Source organism: Oryctolagus cuniculus, chromosome 2 (assembly GCF_964237555.1).
Source record: "Oryctolagus cuniculus chromosome 2, mOryCun1.1, whole genome shotgun sequence".
Lineage (NCBI taxonomy): Eukaryota > Metazoa > Chordata > Mammalia > Lagomorpha > Leporidae > Oryctolagus > Oryctolagus cuniculus.
In genome coordinates, this window is record NC_091433.1 from 107,605,973 (window position 1) to 107,624,229 (window position 18,257).

Consider the following 18,257-nt stretch of genomic DNA (forward strand, 5'->3'; position numbering starts at 1 on the left):
GGCTACTGATGCAAACCAAATCTCCCACGTGGGTGGCAGGAACCCTATTCCTTGAACCATCACCGCTGCTTCCCAGGGCTGCACAGGCCGGAAGCTCTCGGAGTCAGGAGCTGGAGCCAGATGTCAAACCCAGGCACGCCAATATGGAATGCAGGCGTCTTAACCGCTAGGCCAGACGCCTGCTCCCGTGTCAAGGTTCTTGACACACAACGTTCCAGTCCAGCCCATTAGCTTTGAGTTCTTCAGCAGGAAGGCCCGCTTCTCTGCAGTGTCTGGCATCTTTAATCCCCATTTCTGCAGACTCAGTGCAGTGCAACCTCATGCCCGGTCCAGAACAGAAGTGCGGACATCTGCTGAGGCACAGAGCAGGTCTGGAAAGGCAGATGTGGAACCACACCCTGATGATGCCAAGAAGGGCACTTAAAAATCAGGTGGCTCAGGGTGAACAGCTGCTCGAGGTGTTTGGATGCGTGGTTGTGATGCTCGCATCCCGCATCCCGCATCCCAGCACCCGTGTGTGCGATTCCTGCCTCCGACTCCTGATTCCAGCTTCCTGCTCATACAGACCCTGGGAAGCAGTGGTGATGGCCCAAGTCATTGCACTCCTGCCAGCCACATGGAAGACCTGATATGTGCCTCCCAGACTCGGCCCTGGCCCAGGCCGTGCCGATGTAGGCATGCAGGGAGGGAAGCAGTGCATGGAAACCCATTCTGTCTTTTTCTCTGCTTCTCGCATAAATGAAACATTAAAAGAGATCAGACAGCTCAAGTGTCTGCTTAGAGATGGGTTCGGTCATTGGCCAGCAGGTGCCTGATGTTGTGGGGTTTTCCCACTCATCTCTCATGCCCCCATCAGCAGCAGCGAAGCCTGCAGTTTTGAAATGAGGGCTCTTGTGTCACTTTGGCTGATAGGAGTCATTTTTCAGGTGTTCGTCATCCTATGTACGCACGCGTTCGGGTGTGCGTACAATCTCAGCTATCATGAGGCTGGTTTACAACACAGGAGGTGACCCGTTTGTCATCACTTCAGCAACTCCTAAATCTGATACTCAAACCCAATTACCATATATTTTTCTTGTAGGATATAATTTACCTTCTGATTGGTGGTCAAGTAAACGTACCCCTAGTATATCCCTTATTTAACGTAGCTTACATCAGACATACCTCCGTTCAAATTCCCACCCTACCATCTAGTAACAGTATGACCACGGACAATTTTCCTCACTTTTCAAAGCCTAGTTCCTCATTAATAAAACAGTGGCGTTAAGAATACATATCTCATAAAAGATTAAATGAGATTCATGCATATAAGTACCCGAGCCAGAGTCAGTGCAAAACAAATGTATGCCAGCTACTAAGTAACAATGTTTACAATTTCAAGAGGAGGCTTTTCCTCCTGTGACTCCCGGTGATCGGCTAAATTAATGAAAGGAATGCTTGGCAAACTGAATGAAGCTTTTACATTCAGGACATCTGCTGGTGTTACGTAAGACAGGGCAGTGTGCTGCTCTGTCCCACTGCTGAACAGAAACCCTGCATCCCACAGTGCTCGGCCAAGTAGCCGGCACTAACAGGTGTCTGTTGATGGGGAGATGTACGGGGGAAAGGATGGGAGGAAGGAAGAATGGATGGATGGATGGAAGGAAGGCAGGTGGAGGCATGGATGGAGGTAAAGACGGAGGGGTGGGGGCAGGTGTTCCACGCAGCAGTTAAGTTGCAGCTTGGGATGCCCACATCTCATTTTCAGGGCTCCTGGGTTTGAGTCCTGGCCCCACGTCTGTTCCAGTTTCCTGGTAACATTCACCTTGGGAGTCAGGAGGTGATGACTTAAGTACTTGGGTCTCTTCCACCCCTGTGGGAGACCTGAATTAAGAATGAGGCTTCTGGCTTTAGCCTGGCTCAGTTGTGATTGTTGTAGGCATTTGGGGGGTGAACCAGCGGCTGGAATATCTCTCTCTCTCCATCCTGTCTCCTCTCTCTCCCTCTCTCTGTCTCTCTCTCTCTGCATCAGTATATTTTTTCAACTAAATGCTATAAATGAAACCAGGGAAGGTGACTGGATGGAGAGGTGTGAGGAAGAAGGTTGGACGATGGACAGACTGACAAAAGGAAGGGCGGACCAAAGAACATTGGGCCTTCCTATGAGTGACCAGCAGAGGGCGACGTACTCTCAAAAAGGGAGCCTTAGGCTGGATGGGGGAAGAAGGGCCCGAAGGCCTGGCCCACGCAGAGCCCACAGCATACACGGACACCCAAGCATCAGTAGGCTTCAGCGATGATCAGGGTCCCGCCAGTCTCACTTCACGGGGAAGGAGCTGGGGGTAATTTTGACTTGCTTATTTTTTACAGTTGAATCACAGAGCTTGCAACCAAGCATCAGATTTTGGTTAAGCCTTTTGGAGTGTTTGATGGTATTTCAAAAAAGCTGGAATCAAGAATTTGTTTTGGCACAGAAATGGTGACGTTTACCACTTTCTCATACTACACGGGCTTTTCAAAGCCCCTCCCATGCATGGATTTCATTAGAACCTGCACCAAAACAAGCTTTGCTTCTCATTCTGTTTTCCACGAACTTTCTGAAGTACGCTTGTGTTTCTTTAAGCGCCAAAGAGGAAAAAGCAAGGAGGCAGACTGCTGGAGGGAAACCTTCTCGGCTCTGGCTATCTGTGGATTTCCACGTTCTCTGGAAAATTCCACTGCAGAGATAGGGCCGGGGAGGCAGCGCGGGGATGGAGCACACGGGAGAGCGTGGCTTCCACGGTGCCCCCCCACCCCACCCCCAGGACGCACCAGCCATAGGGGGAGCCATCCTGATTGCACCAGGGGGCCAAAAGCCAGAGCCTGGCTACCTGTTACTTTGCCACCCGGCTTCTGTGTCTGGCCAGGCAGGAAGCAGAGGGCCCCCGGCACGGAGGAGGATGCTCGCACACCCACTGAGCCTTTAGCTAAACACTTTAATCAGTGTGGGGCTTCAGCTTCCCCCTTCCTGCTACCAGAAAAACTCCATTAAGGTAACCGGAGCCACACGAATTCTGGGGCCCCATCAGGCCCTGCATTAGAGAGGAAAAGTCTCCAGCTGGGAGAGAAGAAGTTCAAAATCCTACAGCTTTCTGACTGCACTCGGACCTGGTCCATGCAGGGGTGTGGCCGCCGGGGGCAGGGGTCAGGCTGTCTAGTGAGGGGCACAAAATACACACATGCCTGAGCAGGAGCGGGTGCAGGTGCAGGGCGGTAGCTTGCCCTGGACTGCTCTCTCTCTCTCTCTCTCTCTTGCTCAAGATTGATTGATTGATTTGAAAAGTAGAGTTACAGAGAGAGAGAGAGAGAGGCAGAGGCAGAGAGAGATCTTCCATCCACTGGTTCACTCGCCAGATGGCCAGGCTGAAGCCAGGAGCTTCTTCCAGGTCTCCCACATGGGTGCAGGGGCCCAAAGACTTGGGCCAGCTTCCGCTGCTTTCCCAGGCCATAGCAGAGAGTTGGATTAGAAGTGGAGCAGCTGGGACTAGAACTGGCGCCCCTATGGGATGCCTGTGTTGCAGGCAGTGGCTTAATGCGCTGTGCCCCAGCGACGACCCCTGGACTCCTCTCTTTTTCCCAAACAAAACAAAAAAATGGCAGGAGGAGAGGATTGCTATCCACTGGTTGACTCCCCAAATGCCCACAACAGCAGGGGCTCAGAACTCAATCAAGGCCTCCTATTTGAGTGGCAGGGACCTAGCTGCTGCTGCCTCCCAGGGTCTGCATGAGCTGGAACTCAGAGCAGAGCTGGGACTTGAGCCCAGGCACTCTGATAAGGGAGGCAGGCGTCCCACCTGCATTTTCACTGCCAAGCCAAATGCCCAGACCTGGGTTACTCTTTTTAGGGTGAGGGCCCAGCTCTGCCAGGGAGGGCTGTGCAGGCACAGGACGTGGGGGTGGGGCACTGTCTGAAAAGCCCGCAATGAATGCCCTTGAGGGTCGGGCCACATTGTTGGGATCTCAGAGAGGCAGCGTGGCCTGAGCAAGGCTTCTCCCCTGGCCATCAGCACATGAGCACAGGATGTGGGAGTCACAGCGTGCCGGCTCAGGCTGCGCCCTGGTGGAATCTGCGTGTCACAGACGCTGGAGCTGTGTGGCCAGGGGAGGGGGCCTGTGGCAGGACTGGGGGCAGCAGCAGGGACGGGGCCCTGACCACTTTCCTGGGGCAGCTCTGTGACTCCCTTCTGTCTCTCTCAAAAGGAGTCCCAAAAGTGACAACAATAAGAGCTGCTGCAGGTTGGAGCATCAGAGGGTACCCCCCCCCAACCCTGGGCATGCCACAGTTGGGGGCGCAGAGGAGCCAGCCCAAGGCTGGGGTACACACAGCACCACCCCCCATCTCTCCCTCAATTCATCTGCCCAGCCTCTGTCTCAGGGCACTCCTATGCATTTGGAGAAAATTGAATTGAGAGAGATTTTGTGCAAAAATGTTGAAATCCATGCAGATGCGGGGTCATCACGAAAGCGCATGGTAAGCAAGGCTCGTGAAAAAAACTCTGTGTGTGGATTTCCAAGCTGTTTGCAGCAAAGCGAACCTATCGTTTCATTCTATCTTCCAAGAACTTCTGGACAGACCATCGCAGAGAGTAGACAGAGCTTCCGTCTCTCTCTGCCGGCAGCCCAGGGAAGCCACGGGAGCTACTAGGGACCAGCTGGGGACCCACTGGCACCTGTGCCGGGGTGTCAAAGGCCACAAGCCTGGCTGAACATGCAGGTGAGGTAGTGACCGGTGAGGGGGGAGGGAGGAGGGCATCGTGCCTGGGCCTGGAGACGGGGAGGCAGGGCTGGACTTGCACTTTGCCCCTGGACGTTGCAGACGCTTTGTAAGCCATCGGGGGCTCCCTGAGGTGGTGCAGAGGAGGCTCAGGAGGAAGCCTCGTCTGCCCTGAAACGATCACTAAGGGCAGTCCCCTCGCGCGGGGTGGACGCGGACACACGGCAGAGGGCATCACCTGGACGTTGGAGTCCTGGACCAGGTACAGCTGCTCCTGGATCTTGTGCAGCTCTTCCTGCTGCCACCGGATGTTGGCCTGCAGGATGCGCGTCCGCTGCTCCAGCTGGTCTTTGATGGTCTGGAACATGCTGAACTGTGCTGAAAACTGCAAGGTCACGGGGTCACTGCCACCTGCAGGCCGGTCTTGCTGAGCAGCCCAGGCACGCATGCCTCCCTTCCCTGGCCCGTGAATTCCCAAGGAGCCCGCTGCAGGGGCGCCTGCACGGAGCAGGGAGCAGGGGCTGGGGCCCGGCCCAGGGTCATGGCTGCAGGACAGCCTAAGTCTGCAGGCCTGGCTGACCACTGGGCCATTCAGGAGGTGTTCAGTTTGCGATTTGCTGCAGGTCGCACGGCTGGATTGGCCAAGGGCAGCCAGTGAAGCCCGAGGCCCAGGAGCTGCGTGAGGCCAAGAAGTTTTGCAAGTAAGGGCCTGCTCCCAGCCCCTGCCCCTGCCCCAGTCACGGAAGCTTGGGCACCAGACTGTGTATAAAAGACAGATTCTGCTGCTACCCCTGAGCTCAAAACACACCGGAGCTGTGCCAGATCACAAGAAAACTTCCATCCGAGGGTGCACTCGGCTGGGATCTTGATGGAGAATTTGAACAAGCAAGCAAGCTGCATCAGGTAGGTGGTTTAGAAAACAAACAAGAGGCCGGCGCCGCGGCTCACTAGGCTAATCCTCCGCCTAGCGGCGCCGGCACACCGGGTTCTAGTCCCGGTCGGGGCGCCGGATTCTGTCCCGGTTGCCCCTCTTCCAGGCCAGCCCTCTGCTGTGGCCAGGGAGTGCAGTGGAGGATGGCCCAGGTGCTTGGGCCCTGCACCCCATGGGAGACCAGGAGAAGCACCTGGCTCCTGGCTCCTGCCATCGGATCAGCGCGGTGTGCTGGCCGCAGCGCGCTGGCCGGGGCGGCCATTGGAGGGTGAACCAACTGCAAAAGGAAGACCTTTCTCTCTGTCTCTCTCTCTCACTGTCCACTCTGCCTGTCAAAAAAAAAAAAAAAAAAAAAAAAAGAAGAAGAAAACTTCCATGGTGGGTTCTACAAAGTCAGGAGCGGCTGGCTGCTGCACCGCCCACCTCCAGGGGCCACAGCTGTGGCGGCTGAGCTGGTTCCGCGCGCGAGCGACCCAGCACGGTGCATACATCCTGAGCGTCAGCTACTTCTGGAAGCAGCCCGAGCTTTCCAGGGTGTTCCAGGCACCCAGCGGTCAGTCTCTGGTAAGAAGATCTACTCTCACGTTCGACACAAAGGAGACTTCTTGGCCAACTACCCCATTGCCTCCCCGAGTTTTGCTTTCTCTTCTTTTTCCCTGAAGGGAGCTTCATTGATAACACTGGGGAAGGGAGTGTGTGTGTCAGGGGGGAACACAGGATCTCATTGATTCCCTGGGTTGGAAGGAGAACTGTCTGACTTGAAAAGTCAGTGTTTTGCAGGATGCCGTAAAGAACACAGCCGTTATTCCACACAGTGCGTCTAACACACTGAGGGCAGTGACTGCTAGACAAAGCCTCCGTCACATCGGTGTGTATCACCAGCATCGATGTGCTTCCCTACGCGGGACCTGCAGGTCAAAGCAATTCTCATTTCATGTGCCTTTGGCTTAAAAAACAAAAACAAAAACAAAAACAAACAAAAAAACTCACTCATCTCAGACCAGATGTGCTTTAGGAAATTTACAGAAAAAAAAATCTTTTGGCTTTTTCCCTTTTGGCCTAACGAGGACGGATGCGGACTCTCTCAATGCGCGGACTCTGGGTGGGTGCCTTCTATACCTCGCCGCGCAAGCACACGTTCCCTCACCGCAGGAGAGCAGGAGAGACCCCTCTACCGAGTTCCATCGGCTGGGGAACCACTTCTTGGGACCCAGAGCCAGCTCCTGGCCAAGCTAAGAAACCCCAGAGGGACAGCTCTGGCTTCAAAAGAGCGTCTGTCCGTTGGCTCCGCAGCCGTACACGGGGTGCACAGCAGGTCCCGCTTGCCTGCTGTCCCTCCGCCTCTTCATCTGGCTAACTTCTACCCATCCTCCCGCAGCCAACACAAATGTCACCTCCTCCCCGATTATTCTCTCTCTGGTTCCATAAAATCCCTGCCCCGCCATGAGCGGTGTCTCTACCTATCTGCTCATCTCCTCTCCGAGCACTAGGGCGAGGGTTGTTACAGTCATTTCTGCGTCCTAGCGTCTCTCACTCCTTGGCCCAGATAGTAACTTAGTGCACGTGGCTAAAACCAGGAAGCAGTTACTCAGCAAAGCTGTAATCCACTCTCCCTGCCCCCCTATTTTTTTTTTTAAAGCAAATGTGATATTTATAGTCCCAGACTCACAGCTTTTTGAGCCTTTCAAAGCCTCCCAATAACATTCGACCTAATTCAGACCTTTTTCCTTTTTTTTAAAAAATATCATGGCCAATTTAGAGGTATTAAAAAATGACAAGAATGCAGAAAAGTGGCAGAGAGCTGAGCAAACATGAGTGAGAGGTTTCAAAAGCAGGCCCTGGAGGAAGGGACGTGGGGAACGCATGCGGACAGGACAAGGATGAAGGAAGAAGACAGGTGCGCTTTGAGGAAGCAGCAGTCCCCGCCCACGTCAGGGCCGCGGTTGCTGCGTAAGTGGGTGACGCACGTCAGCATCGATAACCCCCGTGTGCTCCACAGCAAGTCATACGTTGTGTCTGGAGGAGGCACCGCCCGTCTCCTGCATCCCAGACTCACCTGGGCCATGGGAGCAGCTGGGCTCTGCAGAATGGTCTGAGGCAGGAGCTGCTGCGTGACGTCACAAGATGAAGGGGAGGGCAGAGGGGCCTGGGGAAGAGAGCGGGGCCTCGGTGACAAATACTGCTACTGGGCCCCCGCAGCGGTGCGGGAGGCCGCATCTCAGTCAGTCGCTTGGGTCACAGGAGGCCCTTCTGCATGCACTTGGGAAACGGCTGGGAGTCAGGACTTCCGGAAGGTACAGGCAGCTGTTCGATGGGTGCACCACTTCCCAGACAGGGCATGCCGTCAGGGTGGACACACACAGGGGCTGGACTGCAGGTGGCCTGGAGCAGGCCCCTGGAGCACTCGGGGCCGCCGATGCGTGTCCAGCACGGCGTGGTCTGCAAGGCCCCCAGAACCCCCCAGTGCTGCTTGGCTCCCCTTTCCTGTCTCTTGTTTCACACCCCAGCCCTGGTGGATCTGGCTGCTCTTGTCCCCAGGGGGTTCATCCCCAGCAGTGCTGTCCAGCACGATCCTGTCCTCTCTGCCTCCATGACCCCACACTGGCCATGAAGACCGGGGCCCCTTCACTGCCTCTCTGCGGGGTCCGCAGGGACCCCAGGGCAGTGAGCTGAGTGGCATTGTTGCTTCCCAAGATCACTCGGGTAGGTGGCATGGGGTAGGGGACAATTTGCAGAAACAAGAAATGAAATCCTAGGGGCTGGTACTGTGGCGTAGCAGGTAAAGCCACTGCCTGTGGGGCGGGCATCCCATATGGGCGCTGGTTCAAGACCTGGCTGCTCCACTTCTGATCCAGCTCTCTGCCAACGCACCAGGGAAAGCTGTACAAGATGACCCAAGTGATTGATGCTGCACGCTGCTAAGGTAGATGGCAACAAAAGATCAGAATGGCGTGGTCTGGGTAGTGCCCTTGCACGCTTTCCCCAACATCCTGGGGCAATCTGGAGCATACTAGGGACACCCCCTGCTGTGTACACAGAGCTGCACTTGGGCTGATGGTTTCCCAGCATCCTCCCTGGGTTGAGGCCGGGGCGGTGTAGGGGGGTCCTCAGGGTCCCTGTGGCTTTGACCCCAGCTGGGAAGCTATGAGTTTTCTTTTTCAGGAAAAGCACCTGGCTCCTGGCTCCTGCCATCGGATCAGCGCGGTGTGCCGGCCACAGCGCGCCGGCCGCGGCGGCCATTGGAGGGTGAACCAAAGGCAAAGAAAGACCTTTCTCTCTGTCTCTCTCTCTCACTGTCCACTCTGCCTGTCAAAAAAAAAAATCCACTTGGATTTTGAATTTTTTGAACATTTTTTTGACAGATAAAGTTAGACAGTGAGAGAGAGAGAGAGACAGAGAGAAAGGTCTTCCTTCCATTGGTATACCCCCCAAATGGCCGCCACGGCTGGCGCCCTGCACCAATCCGAAGCCAGGAGTCAGGTGCTTCCTCCTGGTCTCCCACGTGGGTGCAGGGCCCAAGCACTGGGCCATCCTCCACTGCCCTCCCAGGCCACAGCATAGAGCTGGACTGGAAGAGGAGCAACTGGGACAGAACCAGCACCCATATGGGATGCTGGCACTGCAGGCAGATGATTAGCCAAGTGAGCCACAGCGCCGGCCCCCACTTGGATTTTGTGTCCTATAAATGCAGCCACGTTAATTTCATTATGAAAATGTTTCCGTTTGGTTGCCAGTTAAATAATTTACCTTCCTCTCCCCATACCCGGGCCATCCTATTCTCCACGGCTAAGGAAGAGGCGGCTTGTGGCTCGTTGTCCCTGCAGCCTCGGTCACAGGGAGCATACTGCTGGTGAGAGACCCTGTGCCACATACGTACCGGCATGGTGGCGGCCTGGCTGAGCCCAGGCACCCGTAACTCCTGCGGTAGAGTGGCCGACCTTGGCAATGTCACGGTGCTGGCCTCTGCCATCAGTTTGGTTGGCGTGGCTGTAAGAAGGCAAGGCGTTATCTTCCTGACTCACGTGTACTCACAAGCTGTCTTCGCAACCAGTGGCAGGACTCAAGGGCTTGGCTGGAACCTTGCTAAACTGCTCAGCGTGGAAGCAGGTAGAAGACACCACAAGCAAGTCCCAGAACTCATTTCCACCAGGGGTGTCCAACCAACCACCTGCCCCATCAGACACCTCACTGGGGTTACCAAGAGCAGCTAAGTTACATGACCCACATGTCACCCACTTTCTGTCTTTGTCTTGCACCGCAGTGGAAAGATAGGAGTACGTAGGGCACGAGGGGTGCAGACTGCAGGACAACCTCTGTTCCCAGGCACAGACAGCCCTGACTCCGCTCAGGCCTGGGGACCCTTGTGGGACTGATCCTGGTCCAGTGAGGCCCCCTGGGCCACGCCCCCTCCATGGCAGGGCACTCACAGGTGGGTTCTGACATGGCCGTGTGCGAGGACTTGTGGGAACTCCTTGAGGATGCCGATGGCGAGGGGCTGGCGTGAAGGCCTGGGGCGCCTGCGTCCAGCGCGCTGAAGGGCTGCTGAGGTTCCAGGCCAGAGCCCTTGTCCTGAAACACACAAACACACAGCCCGTGTTTTGGCATCTCGCCATGGGAATGAATGGAGGAGACCCTGGAGGCTGCCGGGAGACCCCCAAAGCACACTGGGCCGGAGTCGGACAGACACGGCTGCAGGGATTGTAGCTGGTAAGCAGTAGGTACTACGCTTCCCCACCTTTTATTTTGATTTAGATGTTCCCAGCTGACTTTGCATTTTATTTTTTCCTTAAAACTGTCACCTTGACACCCAGAATCTCGGCTTTCCAAGAAAAGGGGCAGAGTTGGGATGCAGATGCAAGGTTGCTTTTGGCATCACACTGTTAACGTGTCCAGTGAGACAGACACACTGCCTCCCATGACTTCTCTCTGCAGCCTCTGTGCCCTCACATGGAGAATGAGCAAAGGGCCTGTGGCCTCCTCTCCCGAACTCTGCCTCCGCACTGATCCTGCCACCAGGATGTCTCTGCCTCAAACAAACAATGCAGCTCCGATGGTTATGACCTTGAGGGACATACTCCCATCCTCCATGGCCTACGTACAGGGATCATTTTAATTAAAAGACATAGTTATTTCTTTCCTGAACCCTGTTTCTGCCTTGTCTTAAAGTGGAAATTGCCGGAAACCAATGGGCTACATGGACAGGCTGGTCTATAACCCACAGTCTCGGGCACAAAATCCTGTTTGTGTGAGTTGCAATGGTGGTTCTTGTTGAGGTTGATTTCTTTTCTAAGAGGAGGTGCATGGTGGGGGCAAGAGGCGTGGAGTCACCACACAGACCCTGGGAGTTGGGTGAAAGCAGGCCTGAGGCGAGCAGCCGGCAGATTCGTTTATTTCAGTTGGTGCAGCAGCTTATATAGCCAAGGCAGCCAATCCAGTCAAGGGGCCCTAACCAATCACAGCCTGTTGCCAGGCAGTTTCTGAAGCCATCCAATCACAGCCTGTTGCCAGTCAGGCTCTTGTTGCCAGGCAGTTTCTGAAACCATCCAATCATGGCCTGCTGTCAGTCAGGCTCTGTTTGTTGTCATGTGGTTTCCGAAGCCACCCAATCACGGCCTGTTGCTAGGCAGTTTCTGTTGTCAGCAGCCATCTTGGCATGACCTTTTCACCTCCTCATTCCATCACAGGTTCTGTCCAGTGAGGGTGGACATCATGCGTGTGCAGGAGAAGGGCCTGTGCAGGAAGTGTGACCCTCAGGCCCTTGTGCAAAACAGAGTCACAGGAAGGACCTGGATGTGCTAGTGCTCAATGACACAGTCCCTTCCATCAGGGCCCTCGCAAGGGGTCCCTGGACCATGGCTCCCGGGGCATACTGTGGTCCTGCACCCAGGAAGGGAGCAAGCACTTTCACACCACTTCGTATTCCATCCAAGCATGGGAATTTATTTGCATTTTAAAAAGGATTTATTTTATTTATTTGAAAGGCAGAGTTACAGAGAGGCAGAGAGAGAGAGAGAGGTCTTCCTTTCCTCTGGTTCACTCCCCAGGTGGCCTCAACAGCCGGAGCTGTGCTGATCCGAAGCCAGGAGCCAGCAGCTTCCTCTGGGTCTCCCACAAGGGTGCAGGGACCCAAGGACTTGGGCCATTTTCTACTGCTTTCCCAAGCCATAGCAGAGAGCTGTATTGGAAGAGGAGCAGCCAGGACTTGAACTGGCACCCATATAGGATGCCAGCACTGAGGGTGGTGGTTTTATCTGCTACGCCACAGTGTTGGCCCCTTATTTGCATTTTACAGATGAGTCCATCAGTGACTTGAAATTTGAAATTTTTGAAACTTGAGAATTAAAATTTTACAAAAAAAATAATAACCCAGGCCGGCGCCGTGGCTCAATAGGCTAATCCTCCACCTTGCGGCGCCGGCACACCGGGTTCTAGTCCCGGTTGGGGTGCCGGATTCTGTCCCGGTTGCCCCTCTTCCAGGCCAGCTCTCTGCTGTGGCCAGGGAGTGCAGTGGAGGATGGCCCAGGTGCTTGGGCCCTGCACCCCATGGGAGACCAGGAAAAGCACCTGGATCCTGGCTCCTGCCATCGGATCAGCGCGGTGCGCCGGCTGCAGCGGCGGCCATTGGAGGGTGAACCAACGGCAAAGGAAGACCTTTCTCTCTCTGTCTCTCTCTCTCACTGTCCACTCTGCCTGTCAAAAAAAAAAAAAAAAAAAAAAAAAGAAAAGAAAAAAAATAAATAATAACCTGGTCTATCACTGCTGATGGTTGGCGAAGCATCATCCTGGAGGTTTTCCTTTTTTTTTCCCCCTAAAGATTTATTTTATTTATCTGAAAGACAGAGTTACAGAGAGAGCTCTTTCATCTGCTGGTTCACTCCCCAAATGGCCATTATGGTCGGAGCTCAGCCAATCCGAAGTCAGGAGCCAGGAGCCAGGAGCTTCTTCTGGGTCTCCCATATGGGCAAAGGGGCCCAAGCACTTGGGCCATCTTCTACTGCTTTGCCAGGCATATCAGCGGGGAGATCAGAAGTGGAGCAGTCGGGACTCGAACTGGTGCCCATATGGGATGCTGCCACTGCTAGCCAGGGCTTTAACCTGCTGCGCCACAGCACCGGCTCCCTGGAAGTTTTCCTTTAAAAGGGGTTTTCTAACCCTGTACGTGAGACTGCATTTGTGGATTTATACAAATATACTTTATACTTTTATGAGGCTCCGGGATCCTCAAAGGAACGGAGACCTTAATGATGAATTTTCCATTGGACGAGACACAGTGTGCCTGTTCTTCAGCCATGCAGTACGGTGCATCTAGCACCTGCATATTCACGGTGTAATTCCATTCTCTGGCATGATGCGTGATGTATCGTGTGACAGGGCAATAAACACGTCCATAAACAGTGACAGCTGGGTCACAGCAGCGCACCGGGGACCCATCACTGCGGGAAGCCCCACCATGCAGCAGGCCAGCCGGGGAGGCTCGCTCCTCAGGCATACCAGCTGCTCTCTGACGACTACGGGGGATTTCTCCTTCCTTCCAGCGTGGTCCTCGGTGGATGAGACATGCTCTCGTGCCATCACAGGGAGGCCGAGAGGCTGAACTGTGGCTGCTGCACAGCCTCTGGCCGAGACCTCTGGTTTCCAGGCCACGGAATACCCTGGAACCTGAACTCTGTCAGCTCTACAGGGGCACTTCAAAAAGTGGGAGGAAAAATGGCATGAAAAGATCAGTTTACTTTTGGTGGAAAAACATTTGGAAAACCACGCAGTTTTTTTTTTTTTTTTTTTTTTTTCTCATCCTAGGTGTTTCCCATGAGCATGCTTTCCCAACCCACACGTGAACATATCTGGGGCCAGGATGCGTCCTCTGATGGATGAAAAGGAATCTTTGGCTCACAAACTGATTGGCAGCCTGTTCTCTTTCATCGGGGGAGATGAGATGATGGTAGACCTTCTAGCCAATGGCCTCTTAGCTTTGATGAAATACAACAACACAGTCTTCACTCTTTGTTTCCTCTCTCTTTCTGTCCCAGTATTTGTGTCTATTTTTTAAAAACGACCTTTGAAGAACAGGGTCTGGTCTACTTGCAGATGGTCTCCAAGGGTCCCTTGAGTTGTCTGACAAACAGGGAGGAGCTGGGCCAGAGGGAGCCAGGCAGGGGATGTGAGGGTTGGGGACAGGAAGCAGGAAGTGGGCTCTGGGGAGGGAAACGCCTGCTGAGAGCAGAGCTTCCTGACTCGGAGTTGGGGCCAGCAGGGCTGGTAACCAAGACCAGAGACACATGAACAGCAACTGTGTGGAGAGCGTGCTAGGAGCAGCCTATTCACCCACAGGATGCCTGGACCCAGGAGACAGAGCACCTGCACCTAGCTCAGGAAGGGACAGGGCACCTGAACTATGCCATGCTCCAAAAGGTTGATGGAATTAACTCTCCATCGTTTTTCTGTGGGAGAAATACAACACAAATTCACAGGCATTCTTGGAAGGCTGGAGAGTCACCTGTCCTAAGGGGATTTCTAACCCAGCTCTGAAGGGTGGGCTGCTGGTGTCCTTGGGTCCACAGCTAACTTCTGTGTGCTTCTGAGCCTCATTAGGAGGACGAGGACAACAGCACCCACCCACAGGACTGTCCTGAAGGGAAGCAGGAAAACACCAGAACAGCACCATGACCGAGAGCAACACGAGAATACCCAGAGCACAACACTGATAAGTTGCTCCAGTTTTATGACTATTTTTGTGAGACAACTCATGGGAGGCTTTGCCTTGCTCCCTTGGCAGGAATGAGCTTACCTTTAGTGCTGAGGGGTGCATGGTCTCAGGCGGGTCTTCCAAAGCCAGCTCCTGCCTCCTTTCCACCCGGACATCTGCATAACTGCTCAGAGAACCAAGAGACCACAGTGAAGGTGGGACATTCCAGGTGGCCAGCTGAAAAGCGAGCTTACACAGCATGTTGAGGCTGCCTGTGCAATGCACCCTCCCTGACAGTCAGCACAGAGGCCCCTGCCTAGTCTGTGACTTGTGTGAAGGAATGAGTTGAATTTCCTGCTTAAGTTTTACTGGAGTGATGACTAGCATCACATCGAAAATTACTTTCTACTGTTACACTTGAAATATATTCATTTCCAAGAATTCAAAACTATTCTTCATTTGAGAGAGAGAGAGAGCAAGCTCCCATTCACTCATTAAATCCCCAAATGCTTGCAGTAGCTGGGAGCTGGAAACTCAATCAAGCCCTCTCATGTGGGTGGCAAGAACCCAACTACTTGAGCCATCACCACTGCCTGCCAGAGTCTGAATTAGCAGGAAGCTGGAATCAGGAGCCAGGGATCAAACCCAGGTATCTGATATTGGACATGGGCATCCTCAGTGGCATCTTAACCTCTAGGCCACCTGTCCACTTCTCCAAGATGTTTCATTCCCTTCTCTTTCACTATTCTCCCTCTCCTCTCCCAATTCCAAACTCAACTTAAAAAAAGTACATTTCCACTTATGGGATGAGCTTCTACCTTCTTTTTTTTTTTTTTTTTTTTTTTTTTTTTTTTTTTTTAGATTTATTTTATTTGTTTGAGAGGCAGAGTTACAGAGGGAGAGACAGAGAGAGAGGTCTTCCATCTAGTGGGTCACTCCCCAGATGGGTGCAATGGCTAGAGCTGTGCTGATCCAACGCCAGGAGCATCTCCTATGCAGGTACAGGGGCCCAAGGACCTCGGACATCTTCCTCAGCTCTCCCAGGCCTTCAGCAAGGAGATGGATTAGAAGTGGAGCTGCCAGGACTCAAACTGGCACTCATACGGGGATGCCAGCACTGCAGGCGGATGCTTAACCTACTGTGCCACAGCGCTGGCCCCCTGGGCTTCTACTTTTACCTAATTAGAAACCTTCCTTAAAACGTGTTCATTCTGAGCTGTGCAATGCTTTCAGTAAATTCTTTCCTCAGAAAGTTTTCTCTCAAATACACCTAGAGCAAGCCAGCCCCAGGCACACTTACTCCATAGTGCAACTAAATCAATTCAGCGTAGCCGTGGCTGAGCAGCCTTGCCACCGACTGCGCCTCATATGTGGAGGTGAGGCCGGGGGGAATCTTGAGCAGAGATAAGGGCTCTTGGGGCTCTGGAACACGGGTCACCTCCCATGTTCACTCGGCGTGCACCCTACTGTCTCTGGGAGCTTCTGTCTAAGATTTAGGAGGTGGAGGGTGGCGAGGCAGAGTGGGGGAGAGCAGAGCCTGAAGAGTAAGGTATGGGTGACGTCCATCCTTCCCTGGGGGGAAGACAGGTCCTTGGCAAAGGTTCCAGCTGGGTGGCAGTGGGGGAGACTGGCCAGGGAGTCAGAAGCCATTGGCCACTCAGTTCCCCCAGGGTGGGCTGGGAATCAAAGCCCAAGGGCTGAATGTGGGCAGGAAATAGAGTCAGGGTCATTGGCCAAGGAAAACAAGCCTTTCTCCTCTCGCCTCTCGTCCTGCACACTACGGAAGATCAACGACTCACTGGTTGACTCTACTGGTGCAGGGGAGTGTGCGACTGTCCATCTCTCTACCTGGACCTGTTATGGATATGTACATAGAGAGAGACACGCGCAACCATCTCTCAGGATCCAGGGGGCGCCGGTTTCCCTGGGATACCCAAGCCCATGAATGCTCCACACCCTTACAGAAACTGGCATGGTGCTTGTGGATAATCCACGCACATTCTCCCGTACTTAAGCCATCACTAGATGACCTATCGCACCTAACACAATATCAATAGATAGTCGTTATATCTGCGGTTTAGGGAATAATGACAAGAAGTCTGCACAGCTCCGTCCAGATGTGTCTTTTTTTTTTTTTTTTTAATATTTCAGATCCTGAGTTGATGGAATCCACAGACATGGAACTCGAGGATGCAGAAGGAAAATGCATACAAAATGCAGTTCTTCTAACTCCCCTTTCTCTGTTACTTTGCAAGGCTCGACTCTGAACCAGCTCAAAATTGATTTCTGTCCTGGCAGCTTCTGCGAGTAGTGGGGAAAACAACTTCCCTCCCTCACCTCCAGGAGCTGTGACCCCACTCTGGATGCGTCTGTGAACTGCTGGATGTGCCGCCCCCACTTCGAGGCCTGGCTCACCCACGCGGGGCAGAGGGCTGCCTGAGGCCACCACGGATCCGCCAGGGACCCTCTCCCAGGAGCAGCTCGTCTGTTCTCCCAACACGGCCTCAGTGGCCAGCAGGCATTTTCAAAGCATTAAAAATAAGGGAGAGTGAGTGTGTGAGTTACTCAGAGGCAACATTTTAATTTTCTTCTCAAAACAGCAGCAAGGGGAGGCCGGGGGATGGATAGAGAATGAGGGAAAAATATGTAAGTAGGTCAGTGAAGCAGAACTTACTAAGTAATACCCTGGCAGCCAGAGTGCTCATGCGGCTTTCCAAGGGGCTTGATGGAGGCGGATGTTTTACCTAGCGCTTAAGACATCTGCATCCCACAGCTGAGTGCCTGGGTTCAATGCCCACCGCTGCTTCCTGCCTCCAGCTTCCTGCTTCTACAGAATCAGGTGGCAGTGAGAATCAACCAGCTGGCTTCCTGCCACCCACCTGAGAGCCCTGGATTGCATTCAAGGTTCCTGGCTCCAACCCCAGCCCTGGCCCAGTCCTGGCCATGGTGGGTATTTGGGGAATGAGCTGGCGGATGGGAGTCCTCTCTTTCTCTCTAGTCCTTCCCTCTGTCTCTCCGCCTCTCCAGTAAATTAATTTCACGAAGGGAGGGGACTGATGGAAAAGTCTAAAGAAGCCTTAGTCCTGGGAGACGGCAGCAGGGGGTGGAGCTAGAGGAGGGCGGGGCCCGGGGGACCTCAGAGCACCGCCTGGGCTCCACCCCCCAAGACGGGGAGGGTTTGCGGCTGCTGCCCACGTGCTGTGCCTCACGCATCTCCTCCCCCCCAGGCGCTGCAAGGACACGGGCCAGACCCACCCGCCGCACGTACCTGACCACGGAGTGCGTGCACACGATGAACTCGGGCTTGGAGTTCCACTGATGGTAGGTGATGTAGTAGTGCGTCTGCAGCCAGATCCACTGCTGCCCTTTGGTCAGAAACCGGTAGCAGCACGACTTCCCTTTGCCAAACTGCATCACTGCGGGCAGAAACGGGCTCTGCACATAACACACGCGGGCACCCAGACCATCCTTCCCCGAGAGTTCCGCCAGTGTACACTCTCTCCAAAAGGCAGTGCCTGGCATGGCTCACAGCCCTGGATGGGCTCACGGCCCATTCTACAAGGACTATCAGGATCATGGCAAATTGCAGTGCATTTTTTTTTTAAAGACTTATTTATTTGAGAGGTAGAGTTACAGACAGAGAGAGGGAGGGACAGAGGGAAATGGCTTCCATCTGCTTCTTCACTCCCCAAATGGCTGCAACAGCCGGAGCTGGGCAGATCCCAAGCCAGGAGCCAGGAGCTTCTTCTGGGTCTCCCACGTGGGTACAGGGACCCAAGCACTTGGGACATCTTCTACTGCTTTCCCAGGCCACAGCAGAGAGCTGGATCGGAAGTAGAGCAGCAGGGACATGAACTGGCACCCACAGGAGACACTGGTGCTGCAGGCAGAGGCCTAACCCACATTACAGC

The 18,257-nt window shown here is 54.0% G+C and overlaps 1 protein-coding gene across 8 annotated transcripts in view; it reads right to left on the reverse strand.

Annotated features, from left to right (window-relative positions):
* NPAS2 (neuronal PAS domain protein 2) overlaps positions 1–18,257 on the reverse strand; it is a 182,735-nt gene that overhangs the window by 13,688 nt on the left and 150,790 nt on the right. For all 8 annotated transcript variants that reach the window (XM_070068721.1, XM_070068724.1, XM_070068722.1 and 5 more), the window contains 6 exons: positions 17,615–17,762; positions 14,449–14,530; positions 10,091–10,232; positions 9,541–9,650; positions 7,720–7,809; positions 4,971–5,117 (listed from right to left, as the gene is read on the reverse strand). In XM_070068721.1, coding sequence (XP_069924822.1) covers positions 4,971–5,117; positions 7,720–7,809; positions 9,541–9,650; positions 10,091–10,232; positions 14,449–14,530; positions 17,615–17,762 — 719 coding nt within the window. The remainder of the gene's footprint in view (positions 1–4,970; positions 5,118–7,719; positions 7,810–9,540; positions 9,651–10,090; positions 10,233–14,448; positions 14,531–17,614; positions 17,763–18,257) is intronic.